Source organism: Pagrus pagrus (genome assembly GCF_965226575.1).
Source record: "Pagrus pagrus genome assembly, chromosome: 13".
NCBI classification, from domain to species: Eukaryota; Metazoa; Chordata; class Actinopteri; order Spariformes; family Sparidae; genus Pagrus; species Pagrus pagrus.
The window spans coordinates 12,819,541-12,842,992 of NC_140197.1; the positions used below are offsets into that span (position 1 = coordinate 12,819,541).

The 23,452-nt window shown below is 40.5% G+C and overlaps 2 protein-coding genes across 2 annotated transcripts; one reads left to right on the forward strand and one right to left on the reverse strand.

Annotated features, from left to right (window-relative positions):
• Positions 1-466: 466 nt before the first annotated feature.
• LOC311267298 (desumoylating isopeptidase 1-like) lies at positions 467-8,438 on the reverse strand. The gene is made up of 6 exons (XM_084370289.1): positions 8,262-8,438; positions 7,908-7,929; positions 6,875-6,944; positions 5,200-5,309; positions 4,864-4,986; positions 467-4,001 (listed from the first exon to the last, which is right to left on the reverse strand). Exons 1-6 carry the CDS (start codon positions 8,350-8,352, stop codon positions 3,911-3,913), a joined length of 507 nt encoding a protein of 168 aa, XP_084226415.1. The 5' UTR covers positions 8,353-8,438; the 3' UTR covers positions 467-3,910.
• A 337-nt stretch (positions 8,439-8,775) lies between these two features.
• On the forward strand, positions 8,776-22,948 carry flii (FLII actin remodeling protein). Its single transcript, XM_084370266.1, has 31 exons — positions 8,776-9,201; positions 11,055-11,165; positions 11,863-11,934; positions 12,115-12,195; positions 12,419-12,666; positions 12,784-12,887; positions 13,074-13,249; positions 13,362-13,519; positions 13,937-14,021; positions 14,468-14,615; positions 14,731-14,861; positions 14,970-15,077; positions 15,180-15,284; positions 15,416-15,595; positions 15,831-15,913; positions 16,188-16,262; positions 16,392-16,475; positions 16,593-16,764; positions 17,121-17,228; positions 17,317-17,508; positions 18,245-18,343; positions 18,597-18,686; positions 18,783-18,922; positions 19,012-19,252; positions 19,371-19,525; positions 19,642-19,702; positions 19,826-19,954; positions 20,542-20,648; positions 20,801-20,906; positions 21,007-21,072; positions 21,170-22,948. The coding sequence occupies exons 1-31, from the start codon at positions 9,139-9,141 to the stop codon at positions 21,302-21,304; spliced, it is 3,813 nt and encodes a 1,270-aa protein (XP_084226392.1). The 5' UTR covers positions 8,776-9,138; the 3' UTR covers positions 21,305-22,948.
• Positions 22,949-23,452: the final 504 nt, after the last annotated feature.

A 23,452-nucleotide genomic window follows, 5' to 3' on the forward strand; every position in this document is an offset into this window, starting at 1 on the left:
TGTCTTCATAACAGAATACACATCACATAAATGTGATTAGATGATTATGTAATTGGATATTTTACTATATTTAAATTTCTCATTTCCTTCCTATGGGTATATGCAGGAAGACCTATAGCTGGTCGGGACGTTGCTAATAAAATTAAAGAGAACTGTGATTCATGTGTGCCGCTACTCCTTGTATTGCAATTTGTTATGTTATTTTTGTATCTAGCACCCATCCCCCTGGGGTTTTGTGGATGTTTTTTTTTATTTTTTGTCAGTTTAACAATGTGCACATATTGTAGTCCTTCAAATTTAATTCCACAAATGTGTGTATTTGTGCAAATTATGCTATCATTGCATTTCAATTATGTGTGCAATTTGCAAAAATCAAAATGCCTGTGCACAGAGTTGCACTTTAAAAAACTTTCAATAACCAGGAGCTATTTGTAAAGGTAATAAAATCACACCAGACATTCTCACATTTGCAGTCAATGGCTTTATATGCAGGTAGAATTACAAAAAAAAAACAAGTACACAAACAATACAAACAAAATGCATTAACATATCTACCATTAGATCATTTCAATAGGGAATAATATCCATAACTATCTTCACAGTACAGGTAGCAGCCAGCAACATATATTAGAGCAACAAAGGGTGACTTGTGCAGTAATACATTTCATCGGTCTGGTTAGCATGTTGTTAGTTGGTTAGCGGAAGGCAAAATATCAGAACCCAGATTCACCTGAGCTTCCCAGCCTCATATAGGGGAATTAATCTAAAAGTAGCAAATATCTACAAATCTTGGAAAAATAAAGTTTTGAAATGTTTCCAATATTTCTGTGCAGAAATGATCAAGCGGCGAGAGCCGAGTGATGGCGACAGCTCGTCAGGTAAAATGTGTGTGAGGTTTATTTATTGCAGGAAAACTCATTGAAAGTCAGTGCTGGTTTAATCTGTCTTTCAGATTGTGGCAACACTTTATAATAACTTTCAATAATAAATGGTACATTTATAGTTAATTACACTTAGGTTAATAGTTATTTGACTGTTAACAAACAATGAAATGCTTTATAAACCATTTATTAAAGGTTTCCATATTATGCTCATTTTCAGGTTCATTATCTTATTTTGGGTGTCTACTAGAAAATGTTTACATGCTTTAATGTTCAGAAAACACATTATTTTTCTCATACTGTCCATTGCTACAGCACCTCTATTCACAATCTATCTCTGTCTCTTGTCTCTCTGTCCCTGAAAAGATTGGTCAGCACTCACAGGCCTGAGCAGGCACCACCCACCGTGTTTCTCTACTGGTGTTTGTGCAACCATGGTTACGCTGAGTCCTGACGACTCGTTTGTAAGCACAGTTTCCTGCATACGGGCTACGTTATACATTTTTCTGTGGACTTAACATTATGTAAAGTATTATAGACATTAGTGGCAACATTACATAATCAACTGCTTGATAAATGGTTTAAAAGGCATTTTAGTGTTAATTAACAGTCAAACCACTATTAACCAAAGTTTAATTAACTATAAATGTACCATTTATTAATGCTGGTTATGATTAAATGTTCCTTATTTAGTGATTTCTTATTTTTCTGTGCTATTTCTTCTTCTTCATTCTGTTCAGGCTCATGAGGTTTAATACGGTTTGTATGGGTAACACTGTCTTAATCAGGTAACCCCTAAAACATGTGATCTACATCTGATATTAAGTTACACAACAATTTGTTCTTTCTGTTGGCAGAGTGCAGGGTGTAATGCGTTATATTAAAGGCTGTAAGGGCTGAGGGTGCCTTTTTGTGTATTTCACTATTTTTAAGATCTCTCAACCTTCATGCAGTAAACTAACTACCAGATTTTTAATGCGGACTGCACAGGAAGTTACCATCTGTGCTATACGATAACCATGCCAACTCCCAACAGTGTGACTGTAGCCAAGCGGAGGGAAATGAAGGCACAGAGGTGTATTGTATATCAAACACTCTCTGGTGGCTGTTAAAGGACTCAAGCAGGTTGTTATTAAGTTGACAGTACAGCATATGGTCAACTTTATGTTTAAAAAAATGTGTGGATGTGCAGTTGTTTAGAATATCCCACATGGCAACTGAAATTTCAAAAACATTGTATAACAAGATGATCTCCCTGTGGAGCTGGTAACACAGGCCAAGAGGCACAATTTACGTCATATAACAGGGCTGTGACGCAGTTCACTTTTATATAAGAGCCTACATTTTTGGATATTTCTGACCAAGAAAATTGTTTTTTGTTGTCAAAAACCTTTTATAAAACGACAAGGATTGTATGGAAAATGATTTTACATCACTTTGAAACTGTTTCTTGTGTCGTCTTCTTGCCCTGCGTGACACACACTTTTGTAATCAACCCTCCTGTTAACAATTGTCAATTGTCATTTACATAGGAATAACTGAACTTATAATGAACTGATCCCAGTCCTGCTATAGAGACATACACTTTTTATATAACTCTAATCTTATAAACTCAGTGTGGCATCAATCACCTGCTGTATGTCGTATCACAAATGGAATGATAATACAAGGTTCAGTTAAGGAGGCGAACACAGAGGAGTTCAACAGAAACAGACAAATATTACAGGCATTAAAGGATCACTGATGGGAAATTAAACTACAGGCTGACAAGTAACAAAAAAAATAAGTAAAACAAATCATAAAAGTGCAAAATTTAAATATGATTGACATTAAAAGACTCTCCAAGATTCAGCCATCTTATTTTCCATCAATCTGCATCCATTGAATTGAATATATTAAACACATCTATGCAAAAGTGCACACTAAGATTAGTTTCATTGTAGTCAGCCACACTGCAGAAACCATGTGCGAAACCTGATATGCGATGAACAAACAAGCTTAATTCCCTATTAAATAACTAAAGTGAAGAACTAAAATTGTTATTAAATTAAAACTGTAATACCAGAAGGGGAAACAAGTAAAGGACCCAACTTAAAAGTAAAGGAGCATTTTCTACAAAAGTACTAAATAAGCTGGATGCACTAATGTGCAAGAGGTATTTAAATGTTGTATGTGGTTTAATTACAGCTTTTGGATTAATGCTGTGGGGTAGAAAGTGTAATATTAAAAGGTGCACTGTGTAGTTTTGGGGTAGACATTTTAATCAGCAGAGAAAGAGCTTCATTGACTGATTGTTTTATGCCTACACAAACTAAATAAACAATAACAAATAAACTCTCTTGATTTCATGACTGAATAAACAAACTGACCTTAAAGGACAACACAGTTTCATACTGTTTTACTTTGTTTATATGTGGCGGACCCTGCCACCTTTCTAGCTTCAAACAGTGTTCTGGGAACCTTATTTTCCTCTGAGAACAGCATATTTATTCAGTTATAGAAAAAATAAATATTCGCAAATAAAAGTTTGTATTATTACCCCATTAATATTGTAAATATATTCAAATTCTGAGTTTAAATTTCTTCACCAGAACTACACAGGGCCCCTTTAATGTGGTGAAATATTTCTATGTTATGGTGTATAAAGTATCAATTAATTTTCAGTGCACCAAATCTAAATATTATTATATATTAATTATTTTCCCCCAAAACTTCATAGTGCCCCTTTAACTGGATATCTGACTTTACGTAGATGTATTTCTAAGAAGGCAACATTCATCAAAGTCAGCTAAATAGTTTTTCATAAACCAACTAGATTTAAAGCAGGAAATGATATTTAAATTATGAATTTTCAGGATTAACTGGTCAGAAATCAGTTATAGCTTACAAACACCATCAGCTTCAGCGCTTGTGTGTAACTTATTTACAGAAATAAAACAAAGAAAGACGATTAGATTGAGACTTCTCACTGACTGACTACAATGGAAGTGACCTTTGCGAACACTCGGCGACTCTGCTGCTCTCTCGGGTTAGACGCTCCTGCCCCCGTTGATGACGTTACCTCCTGGAGGGGCGATGTGGATCGAGTCCAGGATGGGCCGCAGAATCTGGCCGAACGGTCTGAAGGCAGAGGGAGGAGATTTGATATTGTAAACTGAATCGTGACACAATGATTTCACATTTCTTTAGGCCTGGACTGTACTTTGAAACCCTATTGTTATCCTACTGCATATGAACATACTGTATCTGTTGCATTGTGGGTAATGTAGGCACCCGGTTTTGAAAAGGAATAAGAATGCGTGGAACAAAAAAGGATATATCTCTGGTTCTTCTGATGAGTGCAGTAGAGTTATAGGAGCGCAATGCTATCTACCAGTGGACTGCTTTTCAAAACCCAGACCCTACATTACCCACAATGCATCTTCACCAATGCTCCCATGCATTGGTGTGTCCAGGGCCGGATTAATTGGACAGATTACTCTAAGCAGATTGTATTTTTTTGGCCACATGATTTTTATTATACTCATTAATTTAGTTGGGTATATAGTTTAGCTTATCTACTAATATTTTTCAGTTTTCATACACAGTTGGTTAGTTATGCACTTACAAAAAAGTATATCTAACATTATAGCGTGTGTTTAAAAATGATTTGTTAAATGTTTTAATAACGTATGTTAAACATTATTTAAAGTAGGCAGTTCTTTTCTCCTCTGTCCGGGCCCTCTGGTGGCAAAAAGGCCCTTAGCATGTGCCAAGTACGCCTACTCCTGGATCCTGCCCTGTCTGTTTGGGCACATATCTCGGCAGCTACAGTATAAATTGCAGGCCTTGTCATTATAACAGCAGCAACAATTGGTGACTGTTTTCTCTTAAAAGCAGCAAAGTCACGCTGACTTTGTGGCAGAACTTGTGTCTTCCATGTGATGGCTACAAATAGCTCAGCGTGAGTTTTTCATAACAGTTCACCGCTTGGCACACTCACGTTGAGAGGACCTCAGATGGAAGGTCGGTGATGTAGGAGGGGATGGACCTGCCCGTCAGGAATTGAGCCACCTCGTTGGTGAAGGTGTTGCAGTTGTGCTCAAACAGACGATACCTGTCACCTCTGAACCAGGGAAGAACGGAAGAAAGAGTTAGTGCATCAGATAACAGCCTTTATGCATTGTGACATGTCAGTAACAACAACAAAAAATCCTAACGATTAGATAGATTAGTGATTTTAACCCATGTGTGTCTGTTTTAGGACATCATATTTAGTATATAAACAACTGCTACTTTTCCTATATGAGGGAGAAGAAATTGATGAGAGCTACTCGACCTGTATGTGCTTTCTCCCAGGGAAGAGAGGTAATCCATGAAGATCTCCTCGGACACTTCAGTCTCTCCCAGCTCTACCACTGTGTCTGGAGGGCCGAGCATTGTCCCACCCTGACAAACACAGCAGACCAAGAAAAAAACAGCTATTATATGTGAGCTATTGAAGAGCATAAGCTAATCAGTGATGTTTAATTTCTACAATTACTGTCTCTGAAGAGCTGAGAAGGAGCTGTGTTGCACACAAAATTCATATGTCTGACGATGAGCTGATTTGGATCATTTTAATCTCAACGCACCCTGTGATCGGGCAAACTTGCAGCACAGTTGGAATGGCGTTTGGCAGCTCAAACATGTTCAGCTATCTCAAACATCAAACAGCAGGTTTTATCAGTCCATCTGAATGTCAGAGCGATGGCTTTGTAGAGCTGCTGTTTTGCAATATAATGTAGAAAGAAATGAATGTCAAAGGTTAATTTAGCAGTTTTCTTACATTTTATTGCTGCCTGTTCTAATTTACTTAGCACTGATTGTTAAAGGCCAATACATCTTTAGATTTTATCTATTTTTCTTCAAAAGACCAAAACCAACCATGCATTTATTCCATATATATGTTACACCACTGTGCCACAGAGCCCGATTGTTGTACAAGGAACACTTGAATACAACAATGGCCATTGTTGCACTGTGTAACAAGTTCATTCATTATCATGAACATGGGAGCTGAAGTTTACAGTATTTCAAGTCAACTCTGACTGCATCCGCACCATACTGCTGCTAGAACTACTCACCAAAGCACCATATGCTTATTAAAGGGGCATTATGTAAGAATTGGCCACCTGTCAAAGCAATGGGCAAAACAAATATGATGCAGTATATCAGCAGAGTAACTGCTTACTGTGGCTGCGGATAGCTAGTTAGCTCAGTTAGCCATGCAGCTAGCGGTACAAACTGATTTTTACACCACTAGCACAGGAGCTTTGGACCAGGATGGAAGGCTAGCTGGTTAGCATCCTAACTTCAGCAGACATTTCTAGACCACAATACATATCTCATAACGTCAAAACTATTATTTCTTCTACAGTTGCTGATTTTTCATTAATTTTTTAATGTTTTCATATAAAATTCATAGATATTGCACCTTTAAACCATGGCTGCAAATTGTATACAAAAAGCACTATTTACTCTTGTTTAGCATTTGATAAAAATGTCAATACCCAGCAAATTACTTAGCTTTGCTTTATGATATACAGTATGTTTGTAACATAGACAAGGAGGGGAGTCAAAAAGTGGTGACAGACACATGGTAAGTTTTGGTCTTTCAAAACTTATTTTTAACCTGAGAGCATGTCAGGGCATGTGAATCACTAACTCTGTCATATGCTGAGAGGCCTTGGTAACTGGCAACATCTCAAAGGAATGAACTAGAAACCTGACATCATGTCTCGCACATGACAACACTTCAATGAGGCTTTCATAAACACACAAACCCATTTGAATTTTTAGAGATTCAGCTGAGGCAGTACAGTGCACTGACAGCTGGAACACATAATCTCAAACCAAGAGAAGTGTTCAGGTATTTAAAGGCCCCTCTGCGCTAACTCTCGGTTTGCAGGCATTTCCTTCATGAGCTTGTTTGATGAGACTCGTGAAAGTCGGTCCGCTTGTTACAGACTTACCGGTGAACAGCTGGAGATCCCCTCCCCTCCGAAGAAGAACTCATCACCGTATGCCACTATAGCTGTGTGCCTGGAGGGGGAAGAAAAGCACAAAATGATCACGGGGGTAAATTCCGGTCAGAACAACTCACTGTTTCTCAGATTTATTTCAAAATGGAACTCAGTGCCTCTGCCAAATAACAAGTCACAAAGCAGTTAGCAAACCATACAACTCAATTATTACAGTCATTATATATTAAATGCTTTTAAACTGACAATTCTATGGCTCTGATACAATTCATTGTGTGGGATGTTTTATTTTAAGGCAGAGTGTTGCTATTTACTTTTCTTGGAGTATCCACTATCCTACAAGTCCTTTTGTCTAATTATACTAAATTTTACGATTTTCTGTTTCTGAAATCACTTTAAAACAAAACAAATTAAAGCATCACTGAACAGCAAAATCTAGACACAATTAGATACTGTTAGCAGCTGTTTTTGGTAGTTTCCTATGTTTCACAGGTGTTCTTTGTAGTTTTTAGGAAGTTTTTAGATCAGTGGAGAGTGGAAAGATCTTCATTGACTGATTTTTTTAAAGTGCCGAAACAAACTGGATAAACAAACTCTCTTTGTTAACCTGACTGAATAAACTGAATAAACAAAGGACAACACAGTTTCATACTGTTTCACTTTGTTTATATGTGGCGGACCCTGCCACCTTTCTAGCTTCAAACAGTGTTCTGGGGACCTTATTTTCCTCTGACAACAGCTTGTTTATTCAGTTATGGAAAAAAGATAAATATTTCAGAGTTTGTATTATTACCTGATTAGTATCTGAGTTTGAATTTCATCTCCAAAACTACATAGTGCTCCTTTAAAGGTGATATTTAATGCCTGTGTTATCTGCTCTGGGACCAGAAATGGGTCAGGGGCCTACACCTGCTGGATCCACACATACAGTAACAGAAGAAACAATGTTTTCATGACTCAGGAGGTCTGACTTTTAGGTCACAGGCAAGCCATCTGTCAAAATAGCAGAAAAAAAGATTCATACCAGATACCATCCAGCTGCTTTCCTGTAACAAGAAGGGAACAAGTAGTGAGAAGAAGGGAGGAGGTAGAAGATGATCTAATGTACAATTTGAGATCAACCCCCAATAACGATCTTTGAGCTGCTCAATTATGTAGGAACATAAATCACTTTCGCTTTATAGTTTATTTGCAAAATAAATAAATAAAAACAACTAGGCCTTGAATACCGTCATAGATCAGTGTACTACACTGTAACAACTGTATACAAGCGGCTTTACAATGTAAGCCAGAGAAGGCATCTCCACCCGGTATTTGTTATTATCACTTATTTGTCCCCAAGGCCAGACTGCATCGGATTTTTTCCACCTGTACTTACCTAACATGATAGGACTGAGGCTGCGGGCCATTCCTCGCGATAAATCATAAATATATAGCTGTACATTGTATCGCGTGGCGCTCTTATCCATAATGTAAAACCAAAAATAGCTTGTGTTTTATTTTTCTGTCGGCTGGCTAAGCTAGGGACACTTAACGGCACAGCTGACTGGGCGGTACTTTAAATGATGTCACCGCGTTTAGATAGACGTCAAACACTTCCGCTTCCACCGCCTTCAAAATAAAATATTTACTGCGAAACGTGCATGCAATACATTGTACGCTTACCTCAGAGAGGGCCTTATTTTGAAAGAAACGTGTATCTTTTCCGGTATCATCCGCTATCTCTAAATGACTTGACACAATTTCGTTGCAATAGTGGTTTCTGTGTCACGACAGAAGAGCTTTTCACGGAGAAATTAGCAACTCATGATATAATCAAGTAAGACAAAGTCTTTGTGTGCAAAAGACTTTAATGTTATCAATCTAATGTCCCGCAGTTCAGTGCAGCGGAGGAACATTTTTGGTTAAATGAAGGTCATATTGTATAAACCTGTTGATTTTAAAGAGAGACTGATGTATCAGCTTTAAATTTTGCTACAGTTTTAATTAATTTAGCGAGCCCTTATTCAAAAGTGGGACTCACACATTCATGGTTGCGTTGTCATCCCTGATGATGACCACTGGAGGGCGCTGGCCGATCATTATAATCGCTAGTTCACATTCCTAAGCAGAGGGGGGCGCTAATGCACTGAAAACGCCGGTAACCAACCTCCATTAAAAAAAGAAGAAGAAGAGCAGTCGCGTACCAGCCACAACCCTCCTGCTGCTAGACCAAAATAGACAGTTGAGGGCTGAGCAGCTGACATCAACCAGAAATGGCTGCCACTGGAGTCCTTCCCTTTATAAGGGGGGTAGACCTGAGTGGAAACGACTTCAAAGTAAGGATTTAAAGCTATATTCTTTGATATTATACCCGTCGCTGTTGAGCAACTAACACGTTAGCTCGATAGCTAGCTAAAGCTAATCCAAGTTAAGATCCTCAGAGCAACAAACGGCTAAAGGCTGAGCTCGCTAAAACACTAGCATAGCTCAACGTTGCTAGCATTGGGCGTTAGCCAGTTGTAAGATGTTTGACATGGACAAAGTAACAGTCTCGGGTCGGCCACAAGCGTCGTGGCAGGCAGTTAATATATATCTGTTTAGGGGACTGAAGGGTACTTATTTTGTTTGTTAGCGGTTACGTTATTCTGGGTTGTTTGGGACAACGCAGCCAGCTTTCAAACGTCACGTTAGCTAGCTAATTTAGCTTCTCTGTCGGCTAAGTTGACTCTGGCTGTCTGGGTCAGAGACACAAGCTCTGTGTCAGAACATGTCAGCGTTATCAGCGTTTAAGTTAGATACTGCTCCGACCAAAAGCAACAGCCTCAGGTAATGTTTTAGTCAGAGTTTGTTAAATGGTTTAAGCCACCCAGTGTCGTGTTACTTGTAGGGTTTGACACACTTTGCGAGCTTATTTTGAGAGGCTGGAGAAGCAGCCCGGCTGGCAGTCGTGACAGCTGGGAAAATCTGACAAGTATTTGAACTGACAGACTATTTGTGTGCTTATCGCTGATTGGAATGTGAGTACGAAAGTAGTTAAAATAAGATGCCTGGGAATAACTTGTTTATGTTGGTTGGTGAATGGCTGGTGATTCAAATCTAATTTCGGCTAATGTGGGATGACATCATTTCCTCTGGCCAGTTGTGCCCTAGAATCATAATGGCTGTGAGCTCAACTATTCAGGCTTCTTATCCTGACTGTGTAAGATAACATAGACTGAACTTCACAGCTGGCCAGCTTACTGCTGCATTCTCTCAAGTAGCTGATTTGTACATGACAGAAGTTGTCTGATTTATGCTGTTACACCCACACACAATAACATTGAATCCAACCACACCAGTGTTGACAACTTTTAATTTTGTATGTATTACTGTTCTTCCATATCTACAATGTTCAGAGACAAAACAGCTCACCTCACTGCCCGCAAGGACAGAACTGTTGTAGTTTATTTGCTGGTCTTGTATTTACTGACTTCTGCCAGTTGCAGTTAATCAGATCTCTATGTATTATAGACCTACATCTAAGATTGTATACCAACATTTCTGCTCAAATGATTTTTTTATAGAGGTGTCATGATTCTCCAAATCCATGTTCGATTGACTTTTGATTAAAGGCACAATTCAATTTGATTCATGTATTTTAATTTAAACCTTGTTTCACCACTAATGGCTATGCTGTTGTTAGACTATCACACATGGAGTAGATGAGATCAACAGATAATTATAGATAGGGGTGTTGTACAATAACAGCTTGACTTTATCTTGGTGGCTTTTGCAGGTTAGGGTTAAGCAAGTTCAAATAATATTTACCTAAAATAAAGATTCCAGAGTTCAACAGAAAAATACCACCCTTCATTGATTCAACTATAAAAAGAGAGAGAGAGGGAAATGAAGTAAGTTACAAAGTTTGGTTTCTCAAATCTGTCAAGAATAAACCATCTCCCCAAACAAATAAATAAAGGATCTTTGAAATCTTGACACCCCAATTTTTTATGTTTTACAGACGATGCGAGCTGAGTTTTATTTATACCCTCCACAGACTCCGTTGAAATTCAATGGTGCTATACTGAAAAGAAATAAATAAATCAGAGCATAGATGATAAAGTCAGTATCAGTATTACTGATGCCAGAAGTCATTCTCTCTTCTTCTTCTTCCTTTTCTCCCATCTCTAACCACCCATTGTCTTTCCAGGGTGGGTACTTCCCAGAGCATGTCAAGTGTATGAGCAGTCTGCGATGGCTGAAGCTGAACAGGACAGGACTGTGTTACCTCCCAGAGGAGCTGGCCTCTCTGCAGAAGCTGGTGAGACATTCAGGGCAATTATTAGCTTGTCCTCACACCTCTAAATATGAAGGAATTTAGTTGTTGCTGTTGCTCTTCTAGAATGTTATTATTATTATTTTGTCCTTAAGTCTACCATCATAGTAGTGGTATTATTATCTTTATTGTCAGTAGTAGTAATAGTGGTAGGTAAGTCATCACACTTGTGTCTACTACCTATTATTGCATTTGTGTTAATCTCCAATGAGTCAGCGCATACCATTTGTTTCAACTTGATGTGTGGGAAACAGAGATCATCACATCAACTGATTGGTGCACTTTACTAGTGAAACCTCCCCTGATTAACACACACAGCCCTACTATTATCCTCAATAGCTGTGATGGGATTATCTATACCTAACATCCAAAGCTGTAGTGAGCAGGTCACGGCGAAAAGATGATCTGTGCCAACATGTTGATCATACCAGGTGTAGGTAAATAAGATTAGTCTGCTATCATGGCAAGGAGCCACAGCGTCTGGGGAGTGTTAAACTGAAACCTGCTTTGATTTGATCCTGTTTGTAGTTAGATTATTCTATTTAGACACAACTGGGTATTAGTGCAAGCAGTACGCTGCACGGCAGTGACCTTGTAGGGCACATTTATGGCATTTAAGATTATTATGTTTTGTTTTTTGCTGTGTATCTGTTAACAAAACCCCTTGTTTTTCCTTCTTTAGGAGCATCTTTCAGTGAGTCACAACAGCCTGACCACCTTACATGGAGAGCTGTCCAGTTTACCAAACCTACGGGTAAGTGACACCCACACATGCATGAGAAAATGCACATAAAGCACATGCAGACCACATATGAGCAACAGCAATGCTAAATTGTTTGTTACTGTTGGTCTCAGTGGAATGAGTTTTCTGATCAATTTCTATTGAAGCCAGTGTGTGGTATTAATGGTTGAATTTGTTTCAATATGTGTGCAGGCGGTCGTAGCCAGAGCCAACAACCTGAAGAACTCTGGAGTCCCAGATGACATCTTTCAGCTAGATGACCTCTCTGTGCTGGTACCTAATAATCTCAAGCAGTCTTTCAGGAGTCTTTCCAATTGGAAACAATTGGATAGTGTTAAAAGTAAAATATATGTAGAATTGAATCAGAAGAGATCCCAGCTCCTATCACCTTAGGAAACTTAATTGTCCCAAAAACACAGTTGGTTGTAATATACAGTATTTACGACAAAAACGTAATCCTATTTTTCTGAACACTTCCCCCTTCATCTCCTTTTAGGACCTGAGCTACAATCAGCTGTCAGAGATCCCCAGGGACCTGGAGAACAGCAGGAACATGCTGGTGCTGAATCTGAGCCACAACAGCATCGACTCCATCCCCAACCAGCTGTTCATCAACCTGACTGACCTGCTGTACCTGGACCTGAGCGACAACAAGCTGGACAGCCTGCCGCCGCAGATGAGACGCCTGATTCACCTGCAGACGCTCATACTGAACAACAACCCGCTGATGCATGCCCAGCTGCGGTAAGAAGATGCAGTTTTGTCAGGCCTTAAACGAGGTGGTACATTTATATAGAACAGAAAACTGCATTTATTTACTGTGACGCTGCTCTAACTGTTGTTGTCTTTGTGTGTGAGCAGCCAGCTGCCAGCTATGGTTGCATTACAGACTCTCCACCTGAGGAACACCCAGAGGACCCAGAGCAACATGCCGACCAGCCTGGAGGGACTGACACATTTAGCAGGTAAGACACACACCCACCACTCATCCAGGGACCCGACACATTTTCCTCTTACGTTTACCTCTGGCACTCAGACCTGTGATACATTTTTCATAAATGTGTCACTTTGTTCAGATCCTCAAACTCTCCGTCTGGGGACTCGTACTTTTTACAAACTCATGTTACCTCTGTCCCTCCTGTCTCCGCCAGATGTTGACCTGTCATGTAACGACCTGACTCGGGTACCAGAGTGCCTCTATTCACTGGGCAGTTTGAAGAGACTCAACCTGAGCAGTAATCAGATCTCAGAGCTGTCCCTCTGCATCGATCAGTGGACTCAGCTGGAGACACTGAACCTGAGCCGCAACCAGCTCACCTCACTGCCTGTAAGGACACAAATGTCATGCTAGAATTATGTTTTGTTCTTCAAGTAGTCGTATTGATGCATTTTCCTGAATCTGTAAGATGTTTAAAGTTTGCTCATGTTTTCCCTTCCAGTCTGCGATCTGTAAGCTGTCCAAACTGAAGAAGCTGTACATAAACTCTAACAAACTGGACTTTGACGGGGTTCCACCAGGCGTCGGCAAACTGTCCAGCCTCACTGAGTTCATGGCGGCTAACAACAACCTGGAACTCATCCCCGAGGGACTCTGCAGGTAACGCACAAGTAACCACACAGATTGATGGTGCTGTGATGGATGAGCCACCAGCCAAAATCATGCAATTGACATTCTGGGCAGATTTGCTGGACTGAAATTATTTTGAGATGCAACTTTTTTTTATTAATTAATTTTTTTCTTACGTGCTGATTCTGATTTTCTTGATTTCTTAAAGGAACTATTATTGACAATATACACAAACATTTTTGTAACCTTTAGTGGAAAATTCAATTGTATGTTCATAACAAAAATATTGACTTTCTTAACAAGTCTTAATACTCGGTGCATCGCTAATATTTTTGAATTTTTACATTTCAGTTCCTGACTTGTCGGCTAATGTGTGTCTCTTCAAGGCTGGGCTGTATTTTGTAACCATACAATGTGGACATGTGGTTTTGTGTTGTTGTTGTCTAGGTGTGGCAAGTTGAAGAAGCTGGTGCTGAACAAAAACCGCCTGGTAACGCTGCCTGAGGCCATCCACTTCTTGACTGATTTAGAGGTACAACAATCACTGAAATAATAACTTTTGTATACCCATAATACTGGACTCAAACAGCATTTATATTTGGTAAATGGTGGATTTATGAGGGTGTGATTACTGAGAGAAAACTTTTGACTAAAACAAATTATGTTGCACTAAATATAATGTGTGATAAAGGAAAGAAATGGGGTGAGGTTAGATCAAATAAATATGACTTACAATAAAAATATGAGAAAGAAAGAGAAAAGAAAATACAAAATGGTTAGTAAACAGTAAAACAAGAAAAAAGATTTCAATTACATGTAAGTCTCTGTAGGAATATTGTATTACGATAATGCGAAACAATGTGGCAATTTAAAGGTAGTGTTCCGTAACACGATAATCTTTCATCTAATGCATATACTTAATTAAATATTGCTGTTATGAACCCAATAACCTTTTCCCATGAACATATATTTGTATAGGTTTTAGATGTGCGTGAGAACCCCAACCTGGTGATGCCTCCTAAACCAGTGGACAGAGGAGCAGAGTGGTACAACATCGACTTCTCCCTACAGAACCAGCTCCGGCTGGCCGGCGCTTCACCTGCCACTGTAGCTGCTGCTGGAGGAGGTGTGCACATGACTGTAGTGGAAGATACCCTTTTAGTGCCTTTTTGTTCTGCTGTCAATACAGCTTGAGTACTTTCTCGAGGCGTCAAACTATTTCTGTGTGTTGATGTGTCCAGGAGCCAGCCCCCGAGATCCCCTGGCAAGGAAGATGAGGCTAAGAAGGAGAAAGGACTGTTCTCAGGACGATCAGGCGAAGCAGGTGCTGAAGGGCATGAGTGACGTCGCACAGGAGAAGAAGAACATGGAGGTGAGGAAAAATATGAGAAGTAATACTGGCTACGCAGGCCACAGGAAGAATGCCACACAAGAGGGCTGTTTTGTTTTCTGTTGACCAAGAAATCTGCTAATTCTGCAGGAGAACGGAGATTTGAAATATGCTGATTTAAAGATCCGGCGCTGGGACAAGAGTCTAGAGAAACCTCACCTGGACTACTCTGAGTACTTTATGGAGGACATGGGGCAGGTAATCTATCTGTGTGTGTCTGTGTGTGTGTGCATACGTGTTGTAAAAGTTTTTGGAAGCTCAATTATACACATGTATCTTTTGTATTTCTCCTTCCTGCAGGTTCCAGGTATATCAGTGTATCAGATAGAAAACTTTATTCCCCTCCAAGTGGACGAAACTTTCCACGGCAAGTTCTATGAGGCTGATTGCTACATCGTCCTTAAGGTAACGCATCAAAGTAGGATGTCAGTAGACTGTCATTAGACAAATTAGATTTATGGCTACGACTGCAAAATCTGTATGTGAAAATCTGTGCTCTTCTCATCATTCTCGCATTCCTCTTTGTGCAACTGCAGACCTACCTGGACGACAACAGTGCCCTGACCTGGCAGATCTACTACTGGATCGGCCAGGAGGCCACACTGGACAAAAAGGCCGGTGCTGCCATCCACGCCGTCAACCTCAGAAATTTCTTAGGAGCGGAGTGCAGGACAATACGGGAAGAGATGGGAGACGAGAGCGAGGAATTCAGTGCCGTACGTAGAAACATGCTGAACATACAAGCAAATGTATCGGGGTGATATACTCACAATAACAAAACAGCCCAAGAATTTTCTGATACTTGTTGGCGTTAGGTAATTTCACAGTGATTCAAAATGCGTATAATTTTATTGGATGCAGCGCAAAAAATTATCTCCATATTTTACATACTATGTTTGAATATCAACCTCTACGTGCTGTTGTAAATGACAGTCTTTGTTTTGCGTGCAGGTGTTTAACAATGAGATCTCCTACATTGAGGGAGGAACAGCCAGCGGATTCTACACTGTGGAGGACACAAACTATTCTCTCAGGTCAGCTGGAAGGAACTCTTTTACAAAACACTTGCATCATTTCCATTATTTTTCTTTATCCCTTTGAAATCTATTTCTAATGTAATATTTTTTATCTTTTGCTTTTATCATTGTAATTTCTTCACGTTAGCAATTTTGTTTTGAAAAGCTGCTCAAAAGTGAAGTTTATGTGATTTCTAATACATTTTGTCAGCTTCTTGCACATTGATTAAACAGTCTGTGTAATAAACTATTGCATATGTGTTGGTCTGAAATCCTTTTGTGTGTTCATCAGGTTGTACAGAGTTTACGGCAAGAAAAACATCAGACTGGAGTCTGTACCTGTGAAGGCCTCCTCCCTCGACCCTCGGTAACTCACACCACCAGACTCTGCAGTTGATTTATTGCTCATTTGTTCCTACTGCTGTTGAATATGTACACTATGTCTCATTTAGCGTCAAACTTGGTCCATAACATCCTGTCTTTCTCTCTTTGGTAGCTACGTCTTCCTGTTGGACACAGGGCTGGAAATCTTTGTCTGGAGGGGAGGCAACGCCACCCTGAGCAGCACCACAAAGGCTCGGTGAGAGCTTACACAATCTTTCCTGCCACTAGTAGAAAACAAACTTGTTGCTGATTCGGGCTGATAAATATAGTGATATAAATCTGTGTTGCATGCACGTTGTTTTCCATCTTTCAGGTTGTTTGCAGAAAAGATCAATAAGAATGAGCGTAAAGGAAAGGCAGAGATCACAACCCTCATGCAGAACCAGGAGCCTCCAGGTTTCTGGGAGTCGCTGGGGGGACAGCCAGAGGAGATCAAGAAACACGTACCAGATGACTTCTCTCCTGTCAGACCGAAACTCTACAAGGTGATTCTATTTAATAGTCTTTATCTCGTCCTTCTCTCTGTAACTGACCTCAGCACGATCTGAATGTTTCTGAATACCGTAGTGTAGGTGTAATGCAGATTGGTGCATGTTGTAGGAGGTGTGTAGGATTTTATGTTGAGCTTTTTTTTTTTTTTTTTAAATGGCCTGTAATCATGTGCTGTATGTGGGATAGGCTACAAGCACTTGATGACTATTAAGTAACTGGATCAAACAGGTTAAATATTAGTTGACAGTCTCAGCAGCTCCAATGATTTCCACTGTAAAAAGTTGTCATCACAGGAAGCAGCGCCAAACAGGAAATCACAATTCACTCATGTCTTCTCATTGTCCTGTAGGTGGGTTTGGGTCTTGGCTACCTGGAGCTGCCACAGATCAACTACAAGCTGTCAGTCGAGCACAAAGACCACAAGGTCAAACTGGACACCCTGCCAGAGATGAGACTGGTAAGTTTATCAGCTGAACCTACGTCCCTGTTTGTCTCACGGCCCCGTTTCCTGCCTCACTTCTCCGTTTTTCCATCCCTCTCCTCAGGTGCAGTCCCTGCTGGACACAAAGTGCGTTTACATCCTGGACTGCTGGTCCGATGTGTTCATCTGGATCGGGAGGAAGTCTCCACGTCTCGTCCGAGCGGCCGCCTTAAAACTGGGTCAGGAGATCTGCTCCATGCTGCACCGGCCCAAACACGCCCTCGTCACCCGCAACCTGGAGGGAACCGAGTGCCAGGTGACATTTTAAATACCATTGCTTCAAATTAGGGATGTGATTAGTACTGTAAATGTTGCTATCCTCACTAGTTGGTCAAAGTTATTATTTTATTAAAGGTGCAGTCTGTATAACAAACTGACCCTAAAGGACAACACGATTTCATACCGTTGTACTTTGTTTATATGTGGCAGACCCTGCCACCTTTCTAGCTTCAAACAGTGTTCTGGGGACCTTATTTTCCTCTGAGAACAGCTTGTTTATTCACTTATGGAAAACGTAAATATTTCTGAGTTTGTATTATTACCTCATTAATATTAAAAATCAAAACAGCATACTGTAGTTCCCCTTTAATGCAGTGAAAGAAAAGAAACAAGGACAGCACTCCCATTTCACTTGTGTGGGCAGAAAAAAGTTAGGACAGCAAAATCAATTTTACAAGTCAATAACGTCGACTTGCTTTACTTGCATTCCTGTAACGATCTGTCTTGCAGGGATATATAAATGCACTTAACTGGCCATTTGCAGCCTCGCAAGTAGGCTGGATGTACAGACAGAAACACACTTGTGGACAATTCTGCAGGAAGGAGAAAAAAAACGTACAATGTTCTCAGTGTAATGTTGCCGTTTAAATTGTTTATTCTACACCCACTGAAATACATTTTATTGTGTATATCAAATCCAGTGCAGTGGTAAAGACATTGGTTTAACGCACAGTTCAGCACAGTATAAAATAATCTTGATCTCTCTTCCTCAGGTGTTTAAGTCCAAGTTTAAGAACTGGGATGATGTGTTGAAGGTGGACTACACCAGAGCAGCTGAGACTGTACAACAGAAGGACAACCTCCAGGGCAAGGTCAGTGATACGCCTGTGTGTGTATGTTTTTGTTTCAAAAAAATCTCAATGTTGACACTCTGATAGCAGGCTACCAGTCAAATGGTCCCAGACAGCTGAAACGAGTCCAAAAGTTCACAAAATGGGGCATTGTTCAAGTATTCATGTGTTTGAAGATAGGATTATCAGCTGCATTTTTTTTCTGGACCAGAAATGTCAGATAAAAAGTCCGTCTGGAGGCCACACAAACGCAAACATCTGTTTTCTCTCCCAGGTGAAGAAAGACGCAGAGCAGAAGGACCAGATGAAAGCCGACCTCACGGCTCTCTTCCTTCCCAGGCAGCCCGCCATGGCCCTCACTGAGGTAACAACACACACAGCTATTCTTGTCCCATACACTCACTGAAAACAAAATCTTCTTTCAGCCTCCACCTCTTACATATGTATCTGTTCTGTCTAGGCTGAACAACTGATGGAGGAGTGGAACGAGGATCTGGATGGTATGGAAGGATTCGTGTTGGAGGGGAAGAAGTTTGCTCGCCTGCCTGAGGAGGAGTTCGGTCACTTCCACACTCAGGACTGCTACGTCTTCCTCTGCAGGTAGGGACGTTTTCCAGACCTCTGTTTGATTGATGCCGTTCTGTCAAAGAGAGTCACCGTCTTCCTCTAATCTCACTCTGTTTTTGTAGATACTGGGTGCCTGTGGAGTATGAAGACGAGGAGAAGGGGAAGAAGGAGGGAGAAGGCGGCGAAGGCCGAGCAGGTAAAGGAGGAGGAGCAGCAGATGAGGAGGAGGACAAACAGCCCGAGGAGGACTTCCAGTGTGTGGTGTACTTCTGGCAGGGCAGGCAGGCCTCCAACATGGGCTGGCTCACCTTCACCTTTTCCCTGCAGAAGAAGTTCGAGAGTCTTTTCCCTGGAAAACTGAAGGTATGGGGAATATCTGTACACATTGTTTGACCCTCGACATACAGTCATCACAGTAAAGGCCTGACCACTTCTGCTTGTGTTTGGTTCAACATTTTCTTTCTGCCTTTCTTGCTGTAAGGTGGTGCGTATGACCCAGCAGCAGGAGAACCTCAAGTTCCTGTCCCATTTCAAGAGGAAGTTCATCATTCACAAAGGGAAGAGGAAACAGAAGACTGACGCTGCTCAGCCCTCGCTCTACCACATACGCACCAATGGCAGCGCACTTTGCACCAGGTAGTCATGGTTCTGTTATAACGCACACCAGTGCAGCTTTCTGTCCTCCAGAGAAGCCAGTGTTTTTCCCCCAGAGGTTTTTTTTAAACATTTGTTTTACCTTTCATCTCTCTTAGGACTATCCAGATCGGAACAGACTCCAGCAATCTCAACTCAGAGTTTTGCTTCATCCTCAAGGTTGTGATTATTATGTTTTACACTATAATAACAACATAACAGTAATGGGTTAGGGTTACCCTCCTTCTACTTTTTTTAGAGTCCTCTCTTTGGTGTCTGTGTAACTGTGTATGTGTTCTGCAGGTACCATTTGAGAGCACAGACAACCAGGGCATCGTGTACACCTGGGTGGGCAGAGCTGCTGACCCCGACGAAGCCAAACTGGCCGAGGACATCATGAACTGCATGTTCGATGACACGTACAGTAAACAGGTAAATGTCTATGTGCACCTATATTGTAGGAATATACTATTCTAACATTCATGTCTATTTTTTATTTTTTTCCATTGACACAAAAACTCTGCACACTATCTCTGTTGCTTCTACCTGAACAGAAATTTCAACTTTGTTAACTGGCCTGAAAATTTAGCTTTCATCTCTTCTTCATCTGACATTTTTACTGATTTCTTCTTGTTTTTCAGCTGAAAAAAAGACTATTTTTATCTTCTATTGTTCGTTTGCTTTAGGTGATCACACTTCAGCAGACAGTTTCACATCATGTGATCACACTATTTTTAGCTCTTTCACTTCTTAAAGTACAAGTGAATGTTCATCTTCACTCAGCACTTATTCTTAATTCAGTGTTCACTGTAACTTAAGTCTTTTCACTTTGACTTTTCTTCCTTTTTATTTCTCAATCTGAGTGCAACTTGAATTATTAAAAAAATTGTTTATTACTACTACTTCAACTATTCCATTAAAGTATTTAAGGGATCATTTAAAAGTATTTGCACTGAGAAGACAAGAGCTAAAAACAAGCATGAAATGTATTTTGTTAAACTGATCACTTTGTCTCCTAGGTGATTAACGAGGGGGAGGAGCCAGAGAACTTCTTCTGGGTGGGGATTGGTTCTCAGAAGCAGTACGACGAAGATGCAGATTATATGAAACACGCTCGGCTCTTTAGGTGAGTGAACGTTATCTGTTTTACAAATGGGTGGTTTTTTTAGTCATTGTAGTTAAAACAAGTGTGAAGTGCGACTCATCTTCTCGGACTCGTCTGTCACTCTCCTCTCTATCCACGTATTCACCTCATCCTCCTGCCACTCTTTCCCTCAGGTGTTCCAATGAGAAGGGTTATTTCTCCGTGTCAGAGAAGTGCTCAGACTTCTGTCAGGACGACTTGGCTGATGATGACATCATGTTGCTGGACAATGGCCACGAGGTACCAACCGATCACAGATTTATTTGAAAGACAGTGGAATCAGACAGATTTCATCATTTTATTCATTACTTTTTTGTGTCTCGTCCTTGTTTCCCCTCAGGTGTACATGTGGGTCGGTACTCAGACCAGCCAGGTGGAGATCAAACTTAGTCTCAAAGCCTGCCAGGTTAGTTAGAAACTGCAGTTTGTGTGTGCATTTCTGTTATTGTAACTGCATTTTGGTGTTATATACTTACCTCCACATCTTACTAATCCCTCTCCAGGTTTACATCCAGCACATGCGCTCTAAGGACGCCGAACACCCCAGGAAGCTGCGACTGGTGCGCAAGGGAAACGAGCCTCACTGCTTCATACGCTGCTTCCACGCCTGGGGGCCTTTCAAAACTCCCCCCGCATAGACAAACGCACAGAAACGCTCACAGATACGTCAAATGTAATCGCTGCCATGTAAGTTTCTACCAGTCTGATGATGATGATGATGTCTTTGCCTAGCTCGGCTTTGCCTGAGCTCCAATCCCTTCCCTCCATCCCGCTCGCCGCTGCTGCTCGACAGCCTCTTGACCAACATGTTACTGTCAGTCTGCCTGCAAAAACAGAAAAACGCCTGGACAGATTTAAGATTAGCACAATCAGTGAACGCTCTTCCGGTCAAGAAGCTGTTGGCCGTTTTCCTGTCATCAGTGAATTATCACCTTTTTCTACAAGCTGGATGAAAGAAGAGAATTATGTTTTGCGATGAAATATGTCTAAGGTGTACAGAGGCTTTATCAAAACCCAAAGGGAGGTGAATCTCCCAACATATCGATCTGTTCTGCTGCTTTCACGTGGCTTGCGCTGCATGGTCAATAATATTCAGCGGAGGAGGGTCAAGTGCTCATTACTAGCAGTCGCTCCTCCATGCTTGGTGCCATTTTGCGCAGCTCATTTGAAGCAGTTTGAGGCGGATAAAAGTTTAATTTTACAGTTTGTACCGTTTTTTTTCATCATTGAGAGACTGAACAGCACTATAATTGTTTTTCTGAGGAATGTCGGTTTATACATATATTTTTCTGTCGACTGTACGTGGTATGTTTGTGTGTTTGCCCCATGCGCCTACATTGAAACGGGGGCTGCCCCTTTACTGTCTGTTCAGTCGCTGTTCTCACCTCCTCTAACTCGGCTGCTGATCAGATGCAAAGAGAAAGCTTTTTATTTCAAATCGAACATAATATGATTGTCATATAAAGATGCTTTGGATAGTAATTTGCTTTGCCATGTGAAAGTTTTAACGGTTAGTTGTGTTTGGCCAAAGAGCTCTTGAGCGGAGGTCAGGGTGGGGAGCTTGTGAGACAGTCTTTTATGTTAAAGTTTAAGAACGGATGTTTAAATGTGCAATCAGCAGAGCCCAGGTGATACAGGAACTAAATATGACTGTTCTTCTACGTTACAGGCTGCATTCAGCTTGTCAAAATGTTTATTTTGCTTTTCTAGAAGTTTCTTCCCAAAATGTAGTGTCATCATCTTTGAAAGAGTGAACGCATGCTGTTTAAAATGAGACATTTTAGTTAGATGTTGATTTTTAAAGTGTCGCCTTCTTTTTCAAATATGTTTCATGTTTTGGAACAAAATTCTTTATCAGCAAATTTCAATGGGAGATCTTTTGCACCATATGAGAGACGTAATACATATAGTGACCTCTGGTTCCACTGATCTGATATCAGTAGTGTTTGCATGGTTAACAGATGAGTTCCGTTTAACCGGTTGTAGATCAGTGCCTCCAGGGTCGATGTGACTGCTGCAGTGCTTCTTGTGATCATATGACCTGTGTAGTGTGCAGGCATTAGTCCAAGATATCTGTGTGTTCTCAAACGGCTGCAACAATTACCATCATTTTGTTTCTTCATACTTTATTTTGTGGGGTGAATTGTATGCCTGGTAGTGTGTCTGAGTCCTACACACATGTATGTATGTATGTGTGTATATGAATATGTGCACATGCTCCTGATGCCACCTGCAGATGCTTTATTTATGTATTTTATATAAAAATAAAATTTCACATCACATGTTTTGTCACCTGGAATTTTTTCACTGTTTTGCTGTTTTAAGGACCTTGGAAAAGGTCCTCCACAAACACACTTAGGTGTTGAGCTGCTGTGGATGCGAGGATGTTTACGCTTTTCATTTTTTTGAAAATGTAATGAAAATAACGTCATGTCATAATTTTATAGGTGCTTGTAAGCAAATTGTTACCTAGAGTTATCTGGTCCTCTTTCTTTCCAGTCTATCAGGGTTCCCACGCGTCCTGGAAAATCTGGAAAACAGTTGACCAGTTTTCCAGTCATGGAAAATGAGAGAAAAAGCAGAATGTCCTGGAACATTATTTAAACTCCCCAAAACTACACAATACATCATGGTATTAGTACCATTAGTAAGTTAGTTTCATCTTGGATCCATAGTATTCTCTGAACTATAAACTATTAATTCTAAATTTGCTACTATATGATCACCTTTTATAGTCAAAGTAACACATAGCAACACGTGTAGTCGTAGAAGAGTGACTGGATCAT

What these genes read in the sequence shown, in the direction of transcription:
- LOC311267298 (XM_084370289.1), bottom strand. Translation starts at nt 8,352, where the DNA reads ATGGATAAGAGCGCCACGCGATACAATGTACAGCTATATATTTATGAT. An exon ending in CCTCAGTCCTATCATGTTAG is followed by an intron (nt 7,930 to 8,261) that starts GTAAGTACAGGT and finishes TTCTTGTTACAG; the next exon opens with GAAAGCAGCTGGATGGTATC. An exon ending in GGATCTCCAGCTGTTCACCG is followed by an intron (nt 5,310 to 6,874) that starts GTAAGTCTGTAA and finishes TGTGTTTGTCAG; the next exon opens with GGTGGGACAATGCTCGGCCC.
- flii (XM_084370266.1), top strand. Translation starts at nt 9,139, where the DNA reads ATGGCTGCCACTGGAGTCCTTCCCTTTATAAGGGGGGTAGACCTGAGT. An exon ending in TGTAGCTGCTGCTGGAGGAG is followed by an intron (nt 14,616 to 14,730) that starts GTGTGCACATGA and finishes TGATGTGTCCAG; the next exon opens with GAGCCAGCCCCCGAGATCCC. An exon ending in TTAGTCTCAAAGCCTGCCAG is followed by an intron (nt 21,073 to 21,169) that starts GTTAGTTAGAAA and finishes ATCCCTCTCCAG; the next exon opens with GTTTACATCCAGCACATGCG.